Source organism: Erythrolamprus reginae, chromosome 2 (genome assembly GCF_031021105.1).
Source record: "Erythrolamprus reginae isolate rEryReg1 chromosome 2, rEryReg1.hap1, whole genome shotgun sequence".
Classification (NCBI taxonomy): Eukaryota; Metazoa; Chordata; class Lepidosauria; order Squamata; family Dipsadidae; genus Erythrolamprus; species Erythrolamprus reginae.
Genome location: NC_091951.1, coordinates 219,396,618 through 219,414,125, shown reverse-complemented (window position 1 = coordinate 219,414,125; position 17,508 = coordinate 219,396,618). Strand labels below are relative to the sequence as shown.

Here is a 17,508-nt window from a genome sequence, read left to right as displayed (position 1 = left end):
CGGGATTCGGCGTCGGGACTGGGATGGGGAAGAAAGGCGGGAGAGACTCCGGGGCGAATTCCTAAGCACGGCCTGCTTCAGGCCAGAGCCTCTGCTCTTGCCAGCTCTGGGAGGCGGAGGAGTCGTCCTCCCCTCAACCGAGGAAACAAAAGGGGCTTATTGGAAAAATAGAGGTTCTGCACTTCAGTGAAAGAGAAAGAGCTAGTTTTGCCATTTTTTCCGTGGAGCAAAAAGTTTTGCTTTGTTGTAACAGAAAATATGTTGTACCCAGTGAGGGCTTTGTGTGTGTGTGTGCGTGCGTGCGTGCGTGTGAGAGAGAGAGAGAGAGAAAGAAAGAGAGAGAGAGAAGTTTCCCTCCCTTCAAGAAGGAAACTTCACATTTCACACAAAGGCAAGGTGGACTCTGTGGCATTTCTTAACTACTATGGGAAGCCTGCAAGAGTGCTGTGGTCTTTGAGTGCTTTGAGCCCATATTTTTCTGCCTACAGTTGCAGAGTTTGGAAAGTCCCAAGGAAAAGTCCCAGGAGACATGTTGAAGTCCTAGAACTATATCTGGGCTCTTTAGCCCTTCCAGAATATACCACCAAATAATGATGTTTAATTATGACAGAAGAGGGGAAATAGTTGCATAGGGAAGTGCATGTAATTCATTATGTATAAATATAAATTAAATTACTTTTTGCCCTATCCTTAACATACTTTTGAGAATGTGATCCTGTGATGCTCCTAAATGTGCATGCTTCCCAGCCTCCTCGCCGCCATCTAAATTTTAAACCTTGCTATTAGTCCATGAATATAGAGCAAATGGTAGAAAAGTCATAAAGCAATTCACAAAGGCATTGTTATGAACTGTCGTTAACGTTTCAGACAAATGCACGAAACCGTTTTGGTTTTAATTGGAGCAATGCCTTAAACCATCTTTCAAGAAGACTGTAGGGGCAGATATTTAAATAGGTGAAATTAAAATACAAAAAAGGGGTGAGAATTAAGAATGGGAAACAGATATAGCACCGCCGTATTCAGGGCATTTTAAAAGCTCACAATATTGCTTTAGGAGATTCAGTCAATTTAAGTCAAATTTCTCAATAAGATCAAGCTTCTGCCTGTGGAGTTCTATGACTGATACCTGAGTACTGCATTGGCAGATCTCTCTGTCTCCTTCTGTGTCTCTTTCTCTCCCTTCCCCCATATGTATACATACATAGAATTAATTAGAATTAAATAATGGCCAGCATATATAGTATTTCTCTCCTTTTACATGCTTGATGAACATTCTGTAGATGATCTGCTAAATATTGCCCTAAAATACAGACAAAGCTGGTTTAGCCTTCCATCTTCTGACTCAAATGTTTTAAAAAGCAAAAGAAGTGGCTGTTGAACACTTATTAAATTTTGTGCATGCTAGTTTAAAATTAATGTGAAATAATTGACTACCGGCCATCTGTATCTATATAGTGGTACCTTTACCTAAGAACGCCTCTACTTAAGAACTTTTCTAGATAAGAACCGGGTGTTCAAGATTTTTTGCCTCTTCTTAAGAACCATTTTCTACCTAAGAACCCGAGCTTGGAAACATTTCCCAGGAAATTTGAGAGTGGCACGAAGGCCTGGCCAGTTTCCTGCAATTCCCCCTGGGTTTCTGTCTCTGGTGCAGTGTATGGGAGGCATGTACTCCTCCTCACCGCCTCAGGGTCCCTCTTTTTTTTAAGCCTTAAAGTTTTGGATTTTTAAATTTCCCCCCACACCTCACCTTCTTCCTTCTGCAGCAACTGTCCTCCTCCTCTTCTTCCTCCTCCTCCTCCCACCCAAATTCCGAGCTTTTATTTCTTTCCTAATGGGTTTGCACACATTATTTGCGTTTACATTGATTCCTATGGGAAAAATTGCTTCTACTTACAAACTTTTCTACTTAAGAACCTGGTCATGGAACGACTTAAGTTCTTAAGTAGAGGTACCACTGTATATCTAGATGGTCCATATCATTTTAATCAACTATGTGAGTCCTGACTGAATTAGAAGAATCAATTTAATATAATTTATTCTGGGGAAGGGGTCCCCCGTCCCCCCAGTCTGTTAAAGTGAAGAAGTCTACATGTTGAAGAGATGCAAAGAAAAGCCCTCTGGGAGGAGTGCAACCAGATAAAAAACATGAAAGAAAAACATTTGTTACTGTATGTTCTCAGCAAATGATTCATTCTTGTCTGGAAACAAAACTGATTATCCTAGGTTTGCAGAAGGAATATCTTATTAACTTTAAGAAATTAAGTAGATAAATTATAATGATTGGAATAATGTCTGGAAGGCCTTATAAAGATGCCTAAACTTATTGAAAACCTATGGATTTCTGCTCCACTTTTTATTGTATGCATATTAATATATTACTTTTGGAAATAGGGATCATAAATAGTGCTCGAATTCCCAGAATTAAAGCTTCCCTAAAATTGAGGTCATTGACTAAGCACTTAAATATTGCCATAGAAAATGTTTTAAACAAACAAAATTCAAGCTGTTTCAGGCAAAGGATCAAAATATCCATTATAAAAATCTCTGGTGAGTTCCAAGCTGCTCTTTACACAATTTTCTTTTCCTTTTTATATTAACTGCAGAACTCTTATATTTGATTTTGATCAAAAGTTACATTTGCAAGGAATTTTGTCTGGTTTATCTGATCAACTTTTTCTCACTGTGAATATCATGGTTTTAAGCAAGTTTACCTCATTCTGAGAGGTATCACATTCTCCGAAGACTACTTAGCTGGGATTCTCCCTTTTTTTCTATCCCTACAACAAATACCATGTAAGATATGTGATCCTTAGCTTAGGGTCATCCAGTGAGTTCCCCTAGCTGAGGGTGGATTGGATTTGAACCTAGATCTCCTCAATCCTAAATTGACCCCTAATCATGGCATCCGATTGGCTGTTATTCTGAAGATTTCTCAAAGCAAGTAATATGGATGCTATTGTGCCCCAGTGAGAGGGAGCAAAGGAGCAGTGATGGCGACAAGCCAGAACAGTGATAGTTCTGCAATAATCAGGATATAACATGTTTAGAAGGCAGTAAAAGTAGAAAGTTGAGTGCGAATAGCAGCATCACTTCATCTAGCCAGCACTGGCCAGCAATATCACGTATTTCAAATAATGTTTTTGGACTTTCTTACAGGATCCATAAGTATTTTATCTAGTATCTAGCCAGTGCATATATTTGGAATTCTGAAAATAAGACACTTGTGCACAAAGACTGGGCAGAAACAGGGGTGCTGTCCATTAACAAAATGGCTGCCAAAGAAGAACAGCCATGAAACGTCAAATTATATAAGACATTCCAATAAATTCCAATAAACATCCCTTCTAGCCTTCTAGAATGGTCTCTAGCACCTTCTAGCACCATTTGCTTATTTTTGTATTACTACTTCTTTTTTGTGAGCAGCTTACCTATACCAACTACTAGTTTTCTTTTCTAAAAAATACTTAACAGGCCTGTTAAAGGTTCAGCAACTTTCTTTTAAATACATATAATATTACTGACCATAATTTTATACAACAGAAATACAAGTTTCTGTAAGTTTTGTTGTTAAACTAATAGTGCATAGAAAGGTCACATTTATATCCCCTGCCCCTGTTATTAGAGAGCCCAACCTTATGCAATGATTTCATACCAACATATTTAGCTAAAAGATTACAGAGCAAACCTCTGCAACAAGAAATTTCAAATCCAATGAAAGTCCTATGAACTTCAGGTTCTAGACTACTTTATTTTCTGAAGGCATGGAAGCCCAAATAATGACTTTTGAAGAAATGCACAATAAGTGGAAGGAACTGGCATTCAGGGAAATCTGTACCTCCTGGATGGTGTTAGATATAAGTGATACAGCATTAGCATGCAACATGGTATCTGATTAGCAGTCCTAGCTTGCATGTAATAGCAGCAGCAGGCTTGGGGGAATGTTTGGATTTTAGCATGCTGGAATAAATATGTACAAGCTGACCAATACTGTTCCTTGCTATTAACGGAGAAGGCTCCATGTGGCTTGGGAGCAACTAAGGTTGAAAATAGAGTACGTATACTCTTTATTTTACTAAAAGTATTACATACAATAAAAGCTCTTTTTGTATGTAAAAGCCCTGGTTAACCAAAGCCATGGTAAGTTATGGTGGACAATAGTGTATTTCATGGCCTCATCAATTGGCAATCCAGAGTAGTTGTTTTATTATAGCTTATTTTATATCAGCTATAATAGTTCCATCATATAAAAATTTGGTAAAAGATAATTATAATAATAATATATGTGACTTGAAATAAAAAAGGAGGATATAGTAAAGAATATAATAAAATGAAAAAAAGAAAAACAGTATGTGATGTGTTTGTAAAACTAAGAGAAAGCAGAAGGATATAATGGAAATGAATTGAAGTAATTAACTGAAGAATACATATGAAATTGCAGATTTATTATGAATGAAAGAGGTAAAATGTATCAGAAAATATGCCTTGGTGTCATCTAGATTGTTCTGATGTGTATGAAAGAAGAGAATATAGGTTGGTAATAGTTTCATGTTATGATTCAATAAATGGCGATTCTCAAGAAAAGCAAATTCAATTTAATCCCAATAGAATGAATGAAAGATGGATTTATGTAAGGAAGATTAGCCCGGAAGTAGGTTGAAATTTAGTGAAAACTGTTACAAACCCCACAGTTTCACTAGTTAAAAAATATGAAACATTTAAAATATGTTTCCCTTTCTAAGAATGAGCTGGGAATAAGACAGTAATGTCTGATGTCCCATTGTTGTTTAATATATTTATGAATACAGTGGAACCCCGACATAAGAGCTGCTCTACTTAAGAGCAACTCGAGATAAGAGCTGGGAGGGGAGAGATATTTTTGTTCTACTTACAAGCCCAAATTCGAGATACAAGCGCCAAGGAGCTGTCTCCTGAAGCCAAACGCTAACTTCCGCGTTCGGCTTCAGGAGACAGCTGCGAAGCGGCGCGCGTTTTAAAAGGTCGCAGCCGGCCTGGGGGGCTCGGGGGGGTGCTTGCAGCTTTCTTTCTTGCTCTTTTTCTTTCTCTCTTTTACCTTCCCTTCTATTTCTTCTTTTCTTTCTCCTTCCCACCTTCTTCCCTCCCTCCCTCCCTTCACTCATTCCTCTCTTACTCTCCCCTTTCATAAGTTTCCTTGCTTCCTTCCTCTGTTCCTGTCCCTTCCCCCTTTCTTTCTTTCTTTCTTTCTTTCTTTCTTGCTCTTTTTCTTTCTCTCTTTTACCTTCCCTTCCTCTATTTCTTCTTTTCTTTCTCCTTCCCACCTTCTTCCCTCCCTCCCTTCACTCATTCCTCTCTTACTCTCCCCTTTCATAAGTTTCCTTGCTTCCTTCCTCTGTTCATGTCCCTTCCCCCTTTCTTTCTTTCTTTCTTGCTTTCTTTCTTTCTCTCTTTTACCTTCCATTCCTCTATTTCTTCTTTTCTTTCTCCTTCCCACCTTCTTCCCTCCCTCCCTCCCTTCACTCATTCCTCTCTTACTCTCCCCTTTCATAAGTTTCCTTGCTTCCTTCCTCTGTTCCTGTCCCTTCCCCCTTTCTTTCTTTCTTTCTTTCTTTCTTGCTTGCTTGCTTGCTTGCTTGCTCTTTTTCTTTCTCTTTTACCTTCCCTTCCTCTATTTCTTCCTTTCTTTCTCCTTCCCACCTTCTTCCCTCCCTCCCTCCCTTCACTCATTCCTCTCTTACTCTCCCCTTTCATAAGTTTCCTTGCTTCCTTCCTCTGTTCCTGTCCCTTCCCTCTTTCCTTCCTTCCTTCCCACCCTCCGTCCATTCATTCACCCATTCCTCTCTTGATCGCTTAAAGCCGGTCCCTGGTGCAAAAAGGGTTGGGGACCTCTGTCCTACAGGATTGGGTGGCAGAGAAGTTGAACATATGTAAATTTAAAAGTTTGAGAAAGTTTACAAGTTAAGTGAAAGAAACTTCATTATTCATTTATATGTACATGTACATTTCTTCATTAAAAACATGTCTTTCTGCATAATTTAGACTAACTTTGTGAGTTTTTTGAGGGCTGGAACCAATTAAAATTATTTACATTAATTCCTATGGGGAAAAGTCGTTCGAGATAAGAGCTGCTCGACTTAAGAGCCCAGGTCCGGAACGAATTAAACTCGTATCTCGAGGTACCACTGTATGGTATAAGGAACATGTATGAATGTGAACATGTATGGTATTTTATATATAAATAATGCTGTGTCCAAATGAAGGCAATTATGTAATACAATAGAAAATTAAAAGCCAACATATTTATCTTGGACAGAAAGAATACAGTGGACATAATGCAAACAGTGAAAAACTAGAGCAAATATCTTGGTTGAATGTGGGAAAATGGACAGAGAAATGTTAAGAATTGGTGGAGAGGAAATATCAGGATTGGGTGGTTAGGGAGATCTTTAAAAATGATAAAAAATAAAATGTAATCTATAAATAATTTTATGAAACAAGAATGGTTTGCAACATAAAAAATATGAAAGATGTATAATTATTGGCAATTTGTATAAACCAGATTTAGTTAAATTTTCTTTTCATTTTTTTATCTTTTTCCTTTCATCATTTTCATTATTAGATTTTTATTCTGCCTTTATTACTGTGTAAATAGCTCAAATGTACCTCCTCCTCCTCCTTCCTTTTATTTTCCACATAACAAAACCCTGCGAGCTGGCTTTCATGCCTAAGGATGGACTAGACTTCACAGTCTCCTGATTTCTAGCCCATCACCTTAACCACTACACCAAACTGGCTCTCTATTGTTATCATTTTTTTGTACTTAGCACAATATTATATACCTTCAAAGGAAATAGGATTATTGGTAAGTATGGTATTTTTCGGAGTAAAAGACTTACCTGAATATAAGATGCACCTTAAGTTTTGGGGGAGGAAATTAGGGGGAAAATCTACCTACCAGGTATTCATCTGGCTAGCGTCCTTAGTCTGGTCAGCTTCAGCACATTATTTTATCCCCTGGTTAGGGCTGAAAAAAAATCTTTGGAGGATGTAGCAATGAAAACAAGTCTGCAAAGACTTAGGGTTGGAAAAAACTTTTTTGGAGGGAGTAGGAATGAAAAAATCCTGCAAGCAGGGAAGATTGTTAGCACCTCTTTAGACCTGAAAAAACCTTTTTTGGAGGGAGTAGCAATGAAAACAAGCCTGCAAGCTGGGAAGAGTCGGGGAAGATAGTTAGCACCTCATTAGGGCTGGGGAAAAAGCTTTGAAAAAGCTACATTTGAGTATAAGACACACCCAAATTTTCAGTGTGTTTTAGGGTGTGTGTGTGTGTCCTATACTCTGAAAAATATGGTATGTACAGTATGTCAATATGTACATATATGTTTTAAGCTGCATTTTTCAAACCATTATGGTGAAAACTTTTATGATGTATTTTATAAGATGGGTGCCAATTCTTAGTTTAGGTATAAATTAAAGACTATATATTCCAGGTTATTTGGAGGACACAGGAGTGGAAAAAATGATTTACGAACTGACAAGACAAACAGAGTTACATAGACCCAAATCAGGGATGGGCAGATCCCAGGACGGGTGGGGGCAACACCATTCCAGGAGTGGAAATGGATCTGCATGTGCAGCTCCAGCTGACTGGCAGTCGGGTGCTTGCACCTGGTGCAAGTTTTGCTTCCTGCACAAGCACAGGAAGCAAAATCTCATGTGCACATGCACGTGATGGTGAGATTTTGGTGATTTTCACTGATTTTTGGCTTCCACACATGTGCAGAAGCAAAATTGCTGAAATCTCGTGGTCGTGCGGATCCTTGCGCAATATTTCACTTCCTGTACGTGTGCAGGAAGCAATTCTCACCCTGGGTGCATACGCCTGACCCCCCCCCCTGCACCCGCATGCCCACGACTGTTGCCCGCCTTCCCATGCCCGCCGCCCACCCGGAGGCGTCCCAGTAAATGGAGGTAAGTGCGGCCCCTCATTGGCCCAAATGCACCAAATCAGAGCTTGATCATGGTGAACCAATATGGATGCAGATATGGTCTCATCTTGCTTGGTATGTTGAGGATATCTGGGAAATTATTTTACATTGTTTGATGCCTGATGCCTTAGCCACTGCTGCAAACTGGTTCACATAATGCCTGGAGAAGGACAAAAATTGCTCTTATCTTCAAAAGGAGAAAGGGTAATTGGCAACTGGGTAGTGTTCATTTTTGTGTTTCTATATTATAATTGTTTGCATTCTTTTGCTGATAACATCTTATATGTTCATTTAAATGTACTCATTTATCTTCAAAATTCAGCCCTAACCTTTCTAGGAATGTTGAGAAACAGATAAGAAAAATCTAATATTCTGCCTCTCTCATTATTAGTTGTGGGATGATACATTATTAAACCACTTATGATCCATTTCTTTTAATTTGGAGATACTGTACTCTGTTAGACTCATCAGAAACTGCTTTGGTTTTCATAACTCTGAATAATTTGCTGCATAATTTTTCTGCAGATACCGGTAGTCACTTAATTACTCTCCCCTAATCCTGAATCATTTATGAAAAAAATGGTCCTTGATGCAGAATCCTCAGGAAAACTATCTGAATTGTTGATGGAAACATGTTTATGTTTCTTCTTTAGTTAGTTACTGATCTAACTCTTTTTCCATATGAAATCCATTTTATTATCCTTTGTCCTGATGAATAACTGCAAAAAACCTTTGGACAAACCAGCTATAGTGGGTGCTTGCATATAGTGGGAATTGTTGTTGGTCGTGGGGATTCTCTTTCTGTAGACTGTTAAAATTTATGAACACAGAGAAGTTTACCACTGTGGTAACTATTTCCTCATGCTGCAAGCATAAATAAGTGCTAGTTATGGTGCTTTTGTGAATTTTAAGTAGAATACATCGAGAAATCTCATTTTAAGGTTTTCGCTTCATTCCTTCCTGCCTAGAGTGCCTTGCTTGTGTGTCTTCCTCCTAACTTCAGTGATGGTCCTTTAATTTTCATAACACTATTTGAGGTGTTAACACTATTCACTCTACCAAACCTTCAGTGGCTTTATGAAGAACCCACAATTATACTATACTATAAACCTTACTTTACAAACCAAAAGTGTAGGCTTACTCAGCAAGCCGAACCTAACAATAAAAGCAAAAAACATGAGATTGCACAATATGTCTGGTTAAGAATGGTCCCAAACTGGGCTCTGTGTTCACCATGCCTTCACTGTGTTGTCATTTCTATTCTTTGTACCAGTGAAAGCTGGTACAGGACCTCAGTAGATTGCATGTATAAGAAGTTACTATTCCAGTACTCCATTGAACACTCAGATCTGACTTATGTTTATATCTATTGGGATTCCTTAATGCCGTTCCGAGTTCCTTTGTAGAACAGTGTTTCGCCTAACACTGTGTTTTATTAATTCTTGTTGTATGTATAGCAAATTAAGAAATTTGGACTGTTTAACTGGTTGCAGAAGTAAAAAGAAATTGTAAAAAGAAATGCCTCTAATTTCTTTTGCAAGCCAGCAAATAGCTTTTAATTAGTTCATCTGAGCTGTTTATTCAAAATCTTCTGGTAGACAGCAAAGATAAAATTCACTGAGTAGCCTTATTGTATTTGGGTGTCAGATGGTAGGTAGATTTTGACAGAAAACTGGAAAAATACTAGTTAATATCCATAATATTGTAGGATTCTTAGACCAAACTGCTTTTACTGTCAGGGCTGTGAGGAACAGACTGAAAAGAGCATCATTGATGAACAAAAATTGTGAGCACTTTGCATTACAGTAAAAGAATAATCCGACCATATAGCTCAGAAATCTCTCTTTCCCTCCTTGAAAAAAGCAACTTTAGTACCAGAAATTTAGTTACTATCATCAGTGATCCATTATTATAAACCAAACAGAGTATAGATTTCTCCTTCTAGTGTTGTATAATGTTTCTTTTATCTAATAATTATTCTTTAAAAACCCACATTTTTTAAAAAAATGTGGTAGATAATACTAGGGCTATAGCAAAGGAGAACATACGCTTGCTTTGACATGCAACATTGATTCACAGTTATGTTAATAATCCTGTTGATGCCAGCACTGAATTCAATAATAATACACCAGATAAAATTGTAAGTTTTAACAACTCTTGAGTTATATTCTCAATAGTAGAATAACCAATATTTATTAATCATCCATACAGTATCTGTTTTGCACCTGTCAGACTGCACCTAGAATAATCTTAAGCTGTGGGCACCAGGTTCGTAAAATAGAATGTGTCCAGTGGAAACAGCTAACCAAAGAGGACAAGAAGGGGGAAAAAACCCAAAAAAGGGCCAGTTAACAGGACTGATTGAAGATAGTGGATAGGTTTTGCCTGGGAAAAAAAGGAAGATTGTGTGTTGGGGGGGGGAGGAGAAAAATGTTATTTTGGAAAGGGCCACACCAAGATGAAGCCAAGCAGTTTGATGCAAGTCTAGCTGATAAAGCTGTAAATATGTTCAAGATGAAAAGAGCTTCATATAAAAGAAAAAAAGAGCTAAAGCATACAGGTTTAGCACAGGCTTGATGCCTTTATTAGCAAAATACTTTATTGCAGGAATTAAGTCTCTTCCTGCAATAGCAAAGAATTTTTCGGTGCCATTTTGCATCAACTGAGCTGTAGAGGAATCTTCCCCCAGAAGGTTTGTAATGCAATTAACTTGTGGATTGTTTTAAGAACTGTATAATTATATCAAGAACTGATAGTGCTATGTGAAGAGCTTTGTGAAAAACCCATACAGTATTCATAGTCAGACTTTTCAGTATTGGAATAAAGAAAAGAAATGTATTATGCTGGCTCTCCTGAACCTCCCCCCCCTTACCCTTGATGAACAAAACCTGTATTGTAATTTATGTTTGGAAGAGTAGAAATTTTGAAATTTGAAAGCAGAAATATGCAACTGAACTGTAAAATTGCACACATTTTCAGAGGTCCAGTGGGACAAGTTGGCTGTTATCTCAGGCATCCTTCTGTTATATCGGCAACTATAGAGGATGCCTTTTTCTATTTTATGGCACACATCTCCATTACATTTCTGTTCCATCACTGAAAAGTTTAGTTGCAACTGAAACACACATAAAAATGTCTGCTAGTTGTCTTGTACACACTTGCAGTATTATTAAAGGCATTCTAATGTTCTGACAAAATTGGAAGACTTTTTTTCTTGATAGCCAGAAACTTAGGGAGGCTCTTGCTGCTTTTAAAATGATTTCAACCACTCTGACCTTATAATTCTGGTATGTCCAAATTGCCTAACCTCCTGGAGACTTGCTCTGATTGAATGGGCATGGTCTCTTTCCTCCCAAGGGGTGAGTTTTGCAGCTGTGTTTGGTTGATTTGTAGAAAGGAATGGAAGCATATGAGACATGCAGAAAAATATTTAAGAAAAGTGAACATTTCAGTGCTGAAACTTTGTAGATTGCTTAAGTTAATTGGCCAGATGGGTGTGGAAAACAATCAGACAGTTTCCATTCTTGACTAACCATGGGAGAGGGCAATCAGTGGAAAACCACAAAATCATAGGCATCTATCACTTGTATTTGTTTGAGTGCAATTGCTTGGATACACACATTTATGCATATCTATGATGCTATTTAATTTTGAAGTAGGTAGCATTACCGAAAGCATGAAATAATAAGCAAGAGCAAGACAAAAAATAAAAATAATTTTAAGTCAAACTTACTTATACCAACACCACTCTCTGTATATTTTTTTTTTGCAAACTTCAGCTTTAAAGACAAGTCCAGGGGTGGGCTGCTGGGGGTTCGCAGGGGTTCAGGAGAACCAATACTTAAGATTCTGTGCAGTTTGGAGAATTATTTTAATTTAATTTAATGAATTTGACTTCTATGCCACCCAATCCCAAGGAGACTCAGGGCAGTTTACAACAACAAATAATACAATACAACAAAAATCAAACCCCCAAATCTCATTCCTGGCTGGCCACTCCCACCCTTTCCTTCCCAGGAGTCCCCATGTGGCCTGTTTGGGATGCAGGTAAGTGCATGGTGCGCAGAGAGGCTCGAGGAGGGCAAAAAACCGGCCTACTAGAAGTTTGGGAAGGCTGGAAACAGACCTTTTTCTGGCCTCCAGAGCCCAAGGAAAGCTTCCAGAATCTGGGGAGGGCAAAAAGCCCCCCCCAACACTGGTTCAGGAGGCCAACTAGGCCATACCCACCATGGCCATGGCCACCCACAGCAACCAGGCAGAAAAACCCTTGGTTAAAGTTTTTAAGCCCTGAAGGGACATCCCTACTCTGATCTTGCTTGAATACAGAAGGAGAAATATTTTCATCTGTGCCAGCTTGCTTTCTTACTTACTTATTTATTTATTTGATTTTTATGCTTAGACTCAGGGCGGCTTACAACATGTTAGCAATAGCACTTTTTAACAGAGCCAGAATATTGCCCCCACAATCTGGGTCCTCATTCTACCCAACTCAGAAGGATTGGAAGGCTGAGTCAACCATGAGCTGGTGATGAGATCTGAACCGCTGACCTACAGATCTACAGTCAGCATCAGTGGCCTGCAGTACAGCACTTTACCTGCTGCACTACTTCAGCTCATTTTTAAATTTAGTAAAACCATTTAGTATGGTTTGAATATATTTGCTACACCTAGTTTATATGCTGTAAAGAAAACATCATGTGAAAAAAGCACCAAATTATTACAAGCAATTACCTATCTACCTACCTATCCATCCATCCATCAATCCATCTATCTATTTGAACAAGTATAGGATTGTCGTTTGTATAAGCATAACATAAGTGGGAAATAATAAAATAAGACAATAGGACAGCAGGACAAGGATGGTAGGCACAATGGTGCGCTTGTACACCTTGTACGCTTTGTACAAAGGCGTTTGTACACCCCTTACAAACCTCTTAGAAAAGAGGACAGATAAACTGTAGACAATCTGAGGTTAAAGGTTTTGGGGTTTGAAAGTCTATCTGAAAAGTACATTTGTTTTCTGAATTATGTTCTTTCAACAATGTATTTTGTTTTAACATCTTATAGGAAGAGCCAGTTAGCAAATCTAAAATCTGTGCCAATGTTTTTTGTGGAGCTGGCCGGGAATGTGCTGTAACAGAAAAGAGTGAGCCAACCTGCTTGTGCATTGAGGTATGATATAAACTATTAACAGGATTTTTGTTGTTAATTATTCTGTGAATAATTTGTTGTGGTGGTTTTTTGCTTGTGGCAGTTGTAAGTCATATAGTCCTGCAAACTCTTTTAGCCATGTAGACATACAGAGATAAACTAGATTTACATACCATTCAAAAGAGGCACAGCAAGCTATTGCATGTAAACAGATCAAACCCATAGTCATTTGAATAATGATGTCACGTATTTCTGTAACAAAACATTTATAAGCAAACAACTAAACTCAGAGCACTACCACCAAGGACTTCCAACAATTTTCTAACCATGTCTAAGCATTTATGTCATTGTAATCAATAGTCACTGTTACTTTGACAGCCGTAGATGACCTAATGTTTTCTATTGGTCTGGACTTGACTCCTATCAACTTTAATCAGCCTGAAGAATTGCATGGTTCAAAGTTAGATCTTTGCCATGAAATGCTTAAACACACTTTAAAGCAGGATTAGGACTGTATTGGCTTCCAAATTTGCTGAACTATAATTTCCAACATCTGATTGGGGGGGGGGGTGTAGATTAACCAAGAACCTCCTTTTCCATAAATAGAATCATTCTATAAAACCAAGTAAAAAAAAAAAATAATATTCTTAATTAAGTCAAAAATTTCCTGCCAAAAAGTAAGAGGACATAGTTAAGTAATTTTCATGCTCAAATATGGTTTTCATTAGAGCATAGCATGGAACAATCGTATTGTTTCCATACATATACCAGATTGGAAGGCTGCAGTGTATATGCTGTGTTTATATACTTGCCTTGATTAAAATTGTTTCAGGAATAAATAATTTATATTATAAATTCATGCAATTAGTTACTAAAAAACAACTCAGCTTAATTTAAAAATTATTATTTTAATAGCAGAATTTAGTTGTAACTGTAAACATGCCACTGCATAATAAAAGAAACAGATGTATTAAAGTAGATCCAATGATTTTTGTTTTGAGGGAATTTTAAGTCAAATTATGTGTGCAAACCTTCAAATTGCAGTATTATATAAAAATATGCAATCAATTGGTTGCAATCTATAAAAGATATGCAACCAATCCTGCTTATATTAAATGAAAAATTGGCTGCATTTAGTAATCTTGTGGTGTTTGATCAAAATGCTCTGAAGCATGCGAAATATTTAGAATGTTCTTCAATGAGATACGATAATCCATTGGGCAAATTCATAAAACAACAGTTAAGCCAAGAAAAGTATTTTATGCTTAAATTAATCTGAATCCAGGCAAAATCAATTTAATAATACCTTCATGACCTTTCTATGTCATTTATAATCTAGTCCAGTGATGGTGAACCTATGGCATGGGTGCCACAGGTGGTACGCAGAGCCACATATGATGGCACATGAGCCGTTGTCCTAGCTCAGCCCCAACATACATGTGTATGCCAGCCGGCTGATTTTTGGCTTGCACAGAGATTCTGGGAGGGTGTTTTGGCTTCCAGAGAGGCTCTGGGGGGATGGCGTTTTTACCTTCCCCGGCTCCAGGGAAGCCTTTGGAGCTTGGGGAGGGTGAAACACAAGCCTACTGGCCTACCAGAAATTGAGAAACAGGCCATTTCCAGCCTCCAGAGAGCCTCCGGGGAGTGGGGGAAGCTTTTTTCGCCCTCCCCAAGCAATAAATTATGGGTGTGGCACTCGCGCATGTACAATAGCACACACACATGCTTTTTGGTACCCGAGGAAAAAAAGGTTTCCCATCATTGATCTAGTCACTCCACATCATTCGAGATAACAAAATTGCCAAATTAGAATCTAATGCTAAAAAAGTGGATTGATCAAGTTATTCTGCAAAGACTCAATTTTCAAAATTAAACCCAGACCTTTCTTCATAAAGTCCTTTGATCCCCCTTTCCTGCCTTTTTCTTTTATAGAAATGTAAAACCCACAAGAGGCCAGTATGTGGCAGCAATGGTAAGACATACCTGAACCATTGTGAGCTGCACCGTGATGCTTGCCTCACTGGTTCCAAGATCCAGGTGGACTATGATGGCCATTGTAAAGGTAAGCAATAAACCTGCACCTTGGGCTTCATTAAGGCGACCTGAATTCTATGAGGCCTGGACAACAAGTCTTACACCTTGTCAGGCAATTAAAATTAATTGGTTTCAAACTTCTGCTGAGGAAGGTCTTGTGGGGAAAAAAGAGGCTGCACATAGAAAGCAAACTATAATATGGGGTTTCAGATTTGAAGATTCAGTCAGCAAGGACTGAGCAAGATCCTCAACAAGAATGTAAATAAAATAAATTGATTAAACTTTGGGCACAGGGTCCTTTGGGTTCCATTTGGACCATCTAAGCTATTTTAGTCTTTTGTTAAAGTGCATTTGCTATTTTGTTAAAGTGCATTTGCTATTGTAAAATGATATTTCTATGGGACTAAATGCTTTTTTGAAAAAGATCTCGTCATGCAAGGAAACATTTTATTTAAAGCAAATAACTTTAAATTGATTAATGTAAAAGGTTTTTTAATTAACTGTTGATGTCCTATGTTATTCAAATGATAAAAAGGTTTTTTTAATGTAAAAAATCCACAAAAGCTAAAAACAAAAAGTAGATGACATTTAACATTTGAAAACTAACACAAAAGAATGGGAAACAATTTTCTTGACACCTCAATAAATTTAACACTGAATAATGGAAACATTAAGAAAAGTTTTGCTTTGTAAATATATATAAATATAAATAAGAAACAATATTCAAGGATAGAAAGATAGAAAAAAGAAATGAAAATAAGACATTAGCTTATAAGAAATTTAAACCTTTAATATATCTTTAAACCTTGACCGCACAGAGAAATCGACCTTTTCATTAGATTTATGAAGAACTGGTTCATGAATATAAGGTGAAACATTATAAATTCAGAATGGTTCTTTTTTTCCAATGTTTCTTGCTGCCTCAAACAGAAATGTAATAGAAATGAAACATAAATATTACATTTTTTGAATTAAGGTGCATATTATCACTAGCTTTTATTTTAAATAATTTGCTTCATGGTAGATCTGTGCATTTTATCACCTTGATCAAGCAGCTTTTATTTTGATGGGGAAAAAGACCCTTTTGTGGTTCTGTCACCCAGTTAGCTCATTTTTTTGTTGGCGCCTTCTTGACATCATCTTTTGAAAAGGATATCAGCCACATCTTCTTCTCTTAGGAAAATAGTTGTAGACACCAGCAGCATTTTATTCATTCCTCCACTTAATTGAATCCACATGTTTTTTAAGTTCATTCAACTAGATTTCTAAGCAGAAATGAATACCTTTAAAGTAATGTAATTCCTTCTCCTTTTCTGTTTGTTTGGGACAGATGACACTGCTTAATTGTTATGTTCAAATTATTGTAGTCATATCATTTGATCTCTGTTAAATTTATTTACCTTTTACACCAAGAGCTCACTCATTTGTTTCTCATAGAAGACTTTAATGCATGTGCAAGAAAAACTTTGTAATTTTAGAAGTCATTGTCCCTTTTTATTTTTAGTTAGTTAGTTTAAGAAGCCATTTCAGAAAAATCCAGCTTCCTTCTACCATGATATTCTGGTTAGAAAACTTTCTGAATTGAGAACACACCTAGTTTAAAATATATATTTTTGCCAATACAAAAAGAAAAAGATTGGAGGGAAAAAAAGAAGCACATAAAAGGATATCTGCCTGGTTGGTGTGCTATTAATTAATCAATGTCATCTCTCAGAATGTCTGTAGCGGCATCTACCCTCTAGAACAGAGGTCTTCAAACTTGGCAACTTTAAGATTTGTGGACTTCATCTCCCAGAATTCTCCAGCCAGCAAAGCTGGGGGCCGAAGTCAATATATCTTCAAGTTGCCAGGGTTGAGAAACATTGTAGGTTCTGTGAAGTGGAGGATCCCTGCATTTACTGCAAAATTCTGGTAGTAAATGATAGATCAAAGACTGTTATGAGGCAGGAAAGCAGCTTGACAGTCTATTTAGAGAAGTTGACTACCTTCCTGGAGCTCACATTCTGAATATAAGGGAAAGGCTCCCAAGAATCTTGAAGACAACAGACAAATCATTTACTTCTACCTACCCACAGTGAAAGAAAATGGTTATTAAATTTCTATATTGGCCATCTCACTTAGATGGCACTATGCGATACCATCTGATAAAGCTTTTGAACACACGACAACACTTCATCCTTATGAAATACTGGATAAGGAGATGAAGAAAATGGAGACACAAGTGGTTATTTCTTCACTTTTCTTATTAAAAGATGTGGGTCAGGAAGAGAGAGAATATTGGAAGTATGTAGGGTAGACTGTATTACCGTTAGACATGCCTGGTTGAACAATGATACAAGTGTTTGTATGTTGGTAG

At 37.5% G+C, this 17,508-nt stretch overlaps 2 protein-coding genes across 2 annotated transcripts in view; one reads left to right on the top strand and one right to left on the bottom strand.

The window, feature by feature from the left end:
* Window positions 1-17,508, bottom strand: part of CFAP91 (cilia and flagella associated protein 91) — a 514,242-nt gene that overhangs the window by 221,432 nt on the left and 275,302 nt on the right. The gene's annotated exons all lie outside the window — the stretch shown is intronic.
* The window catches only part of FSTL1 (follistatin like 1), a 30,635-nt gene that overhangs the window by 411 nt on the left and 12,716 nt on the right, over window positions 1-17,508 (top strand). Inside the window, 2 exon segments of the mRNA XM_070741782.1 lie at window positions 13,035-13,139; window positions 15,051-15,180. Coding sequence (XP_070597883.1) covers window positions 13,035-13,139; window positions 15,051-15,180 — 235 coding nt within the window.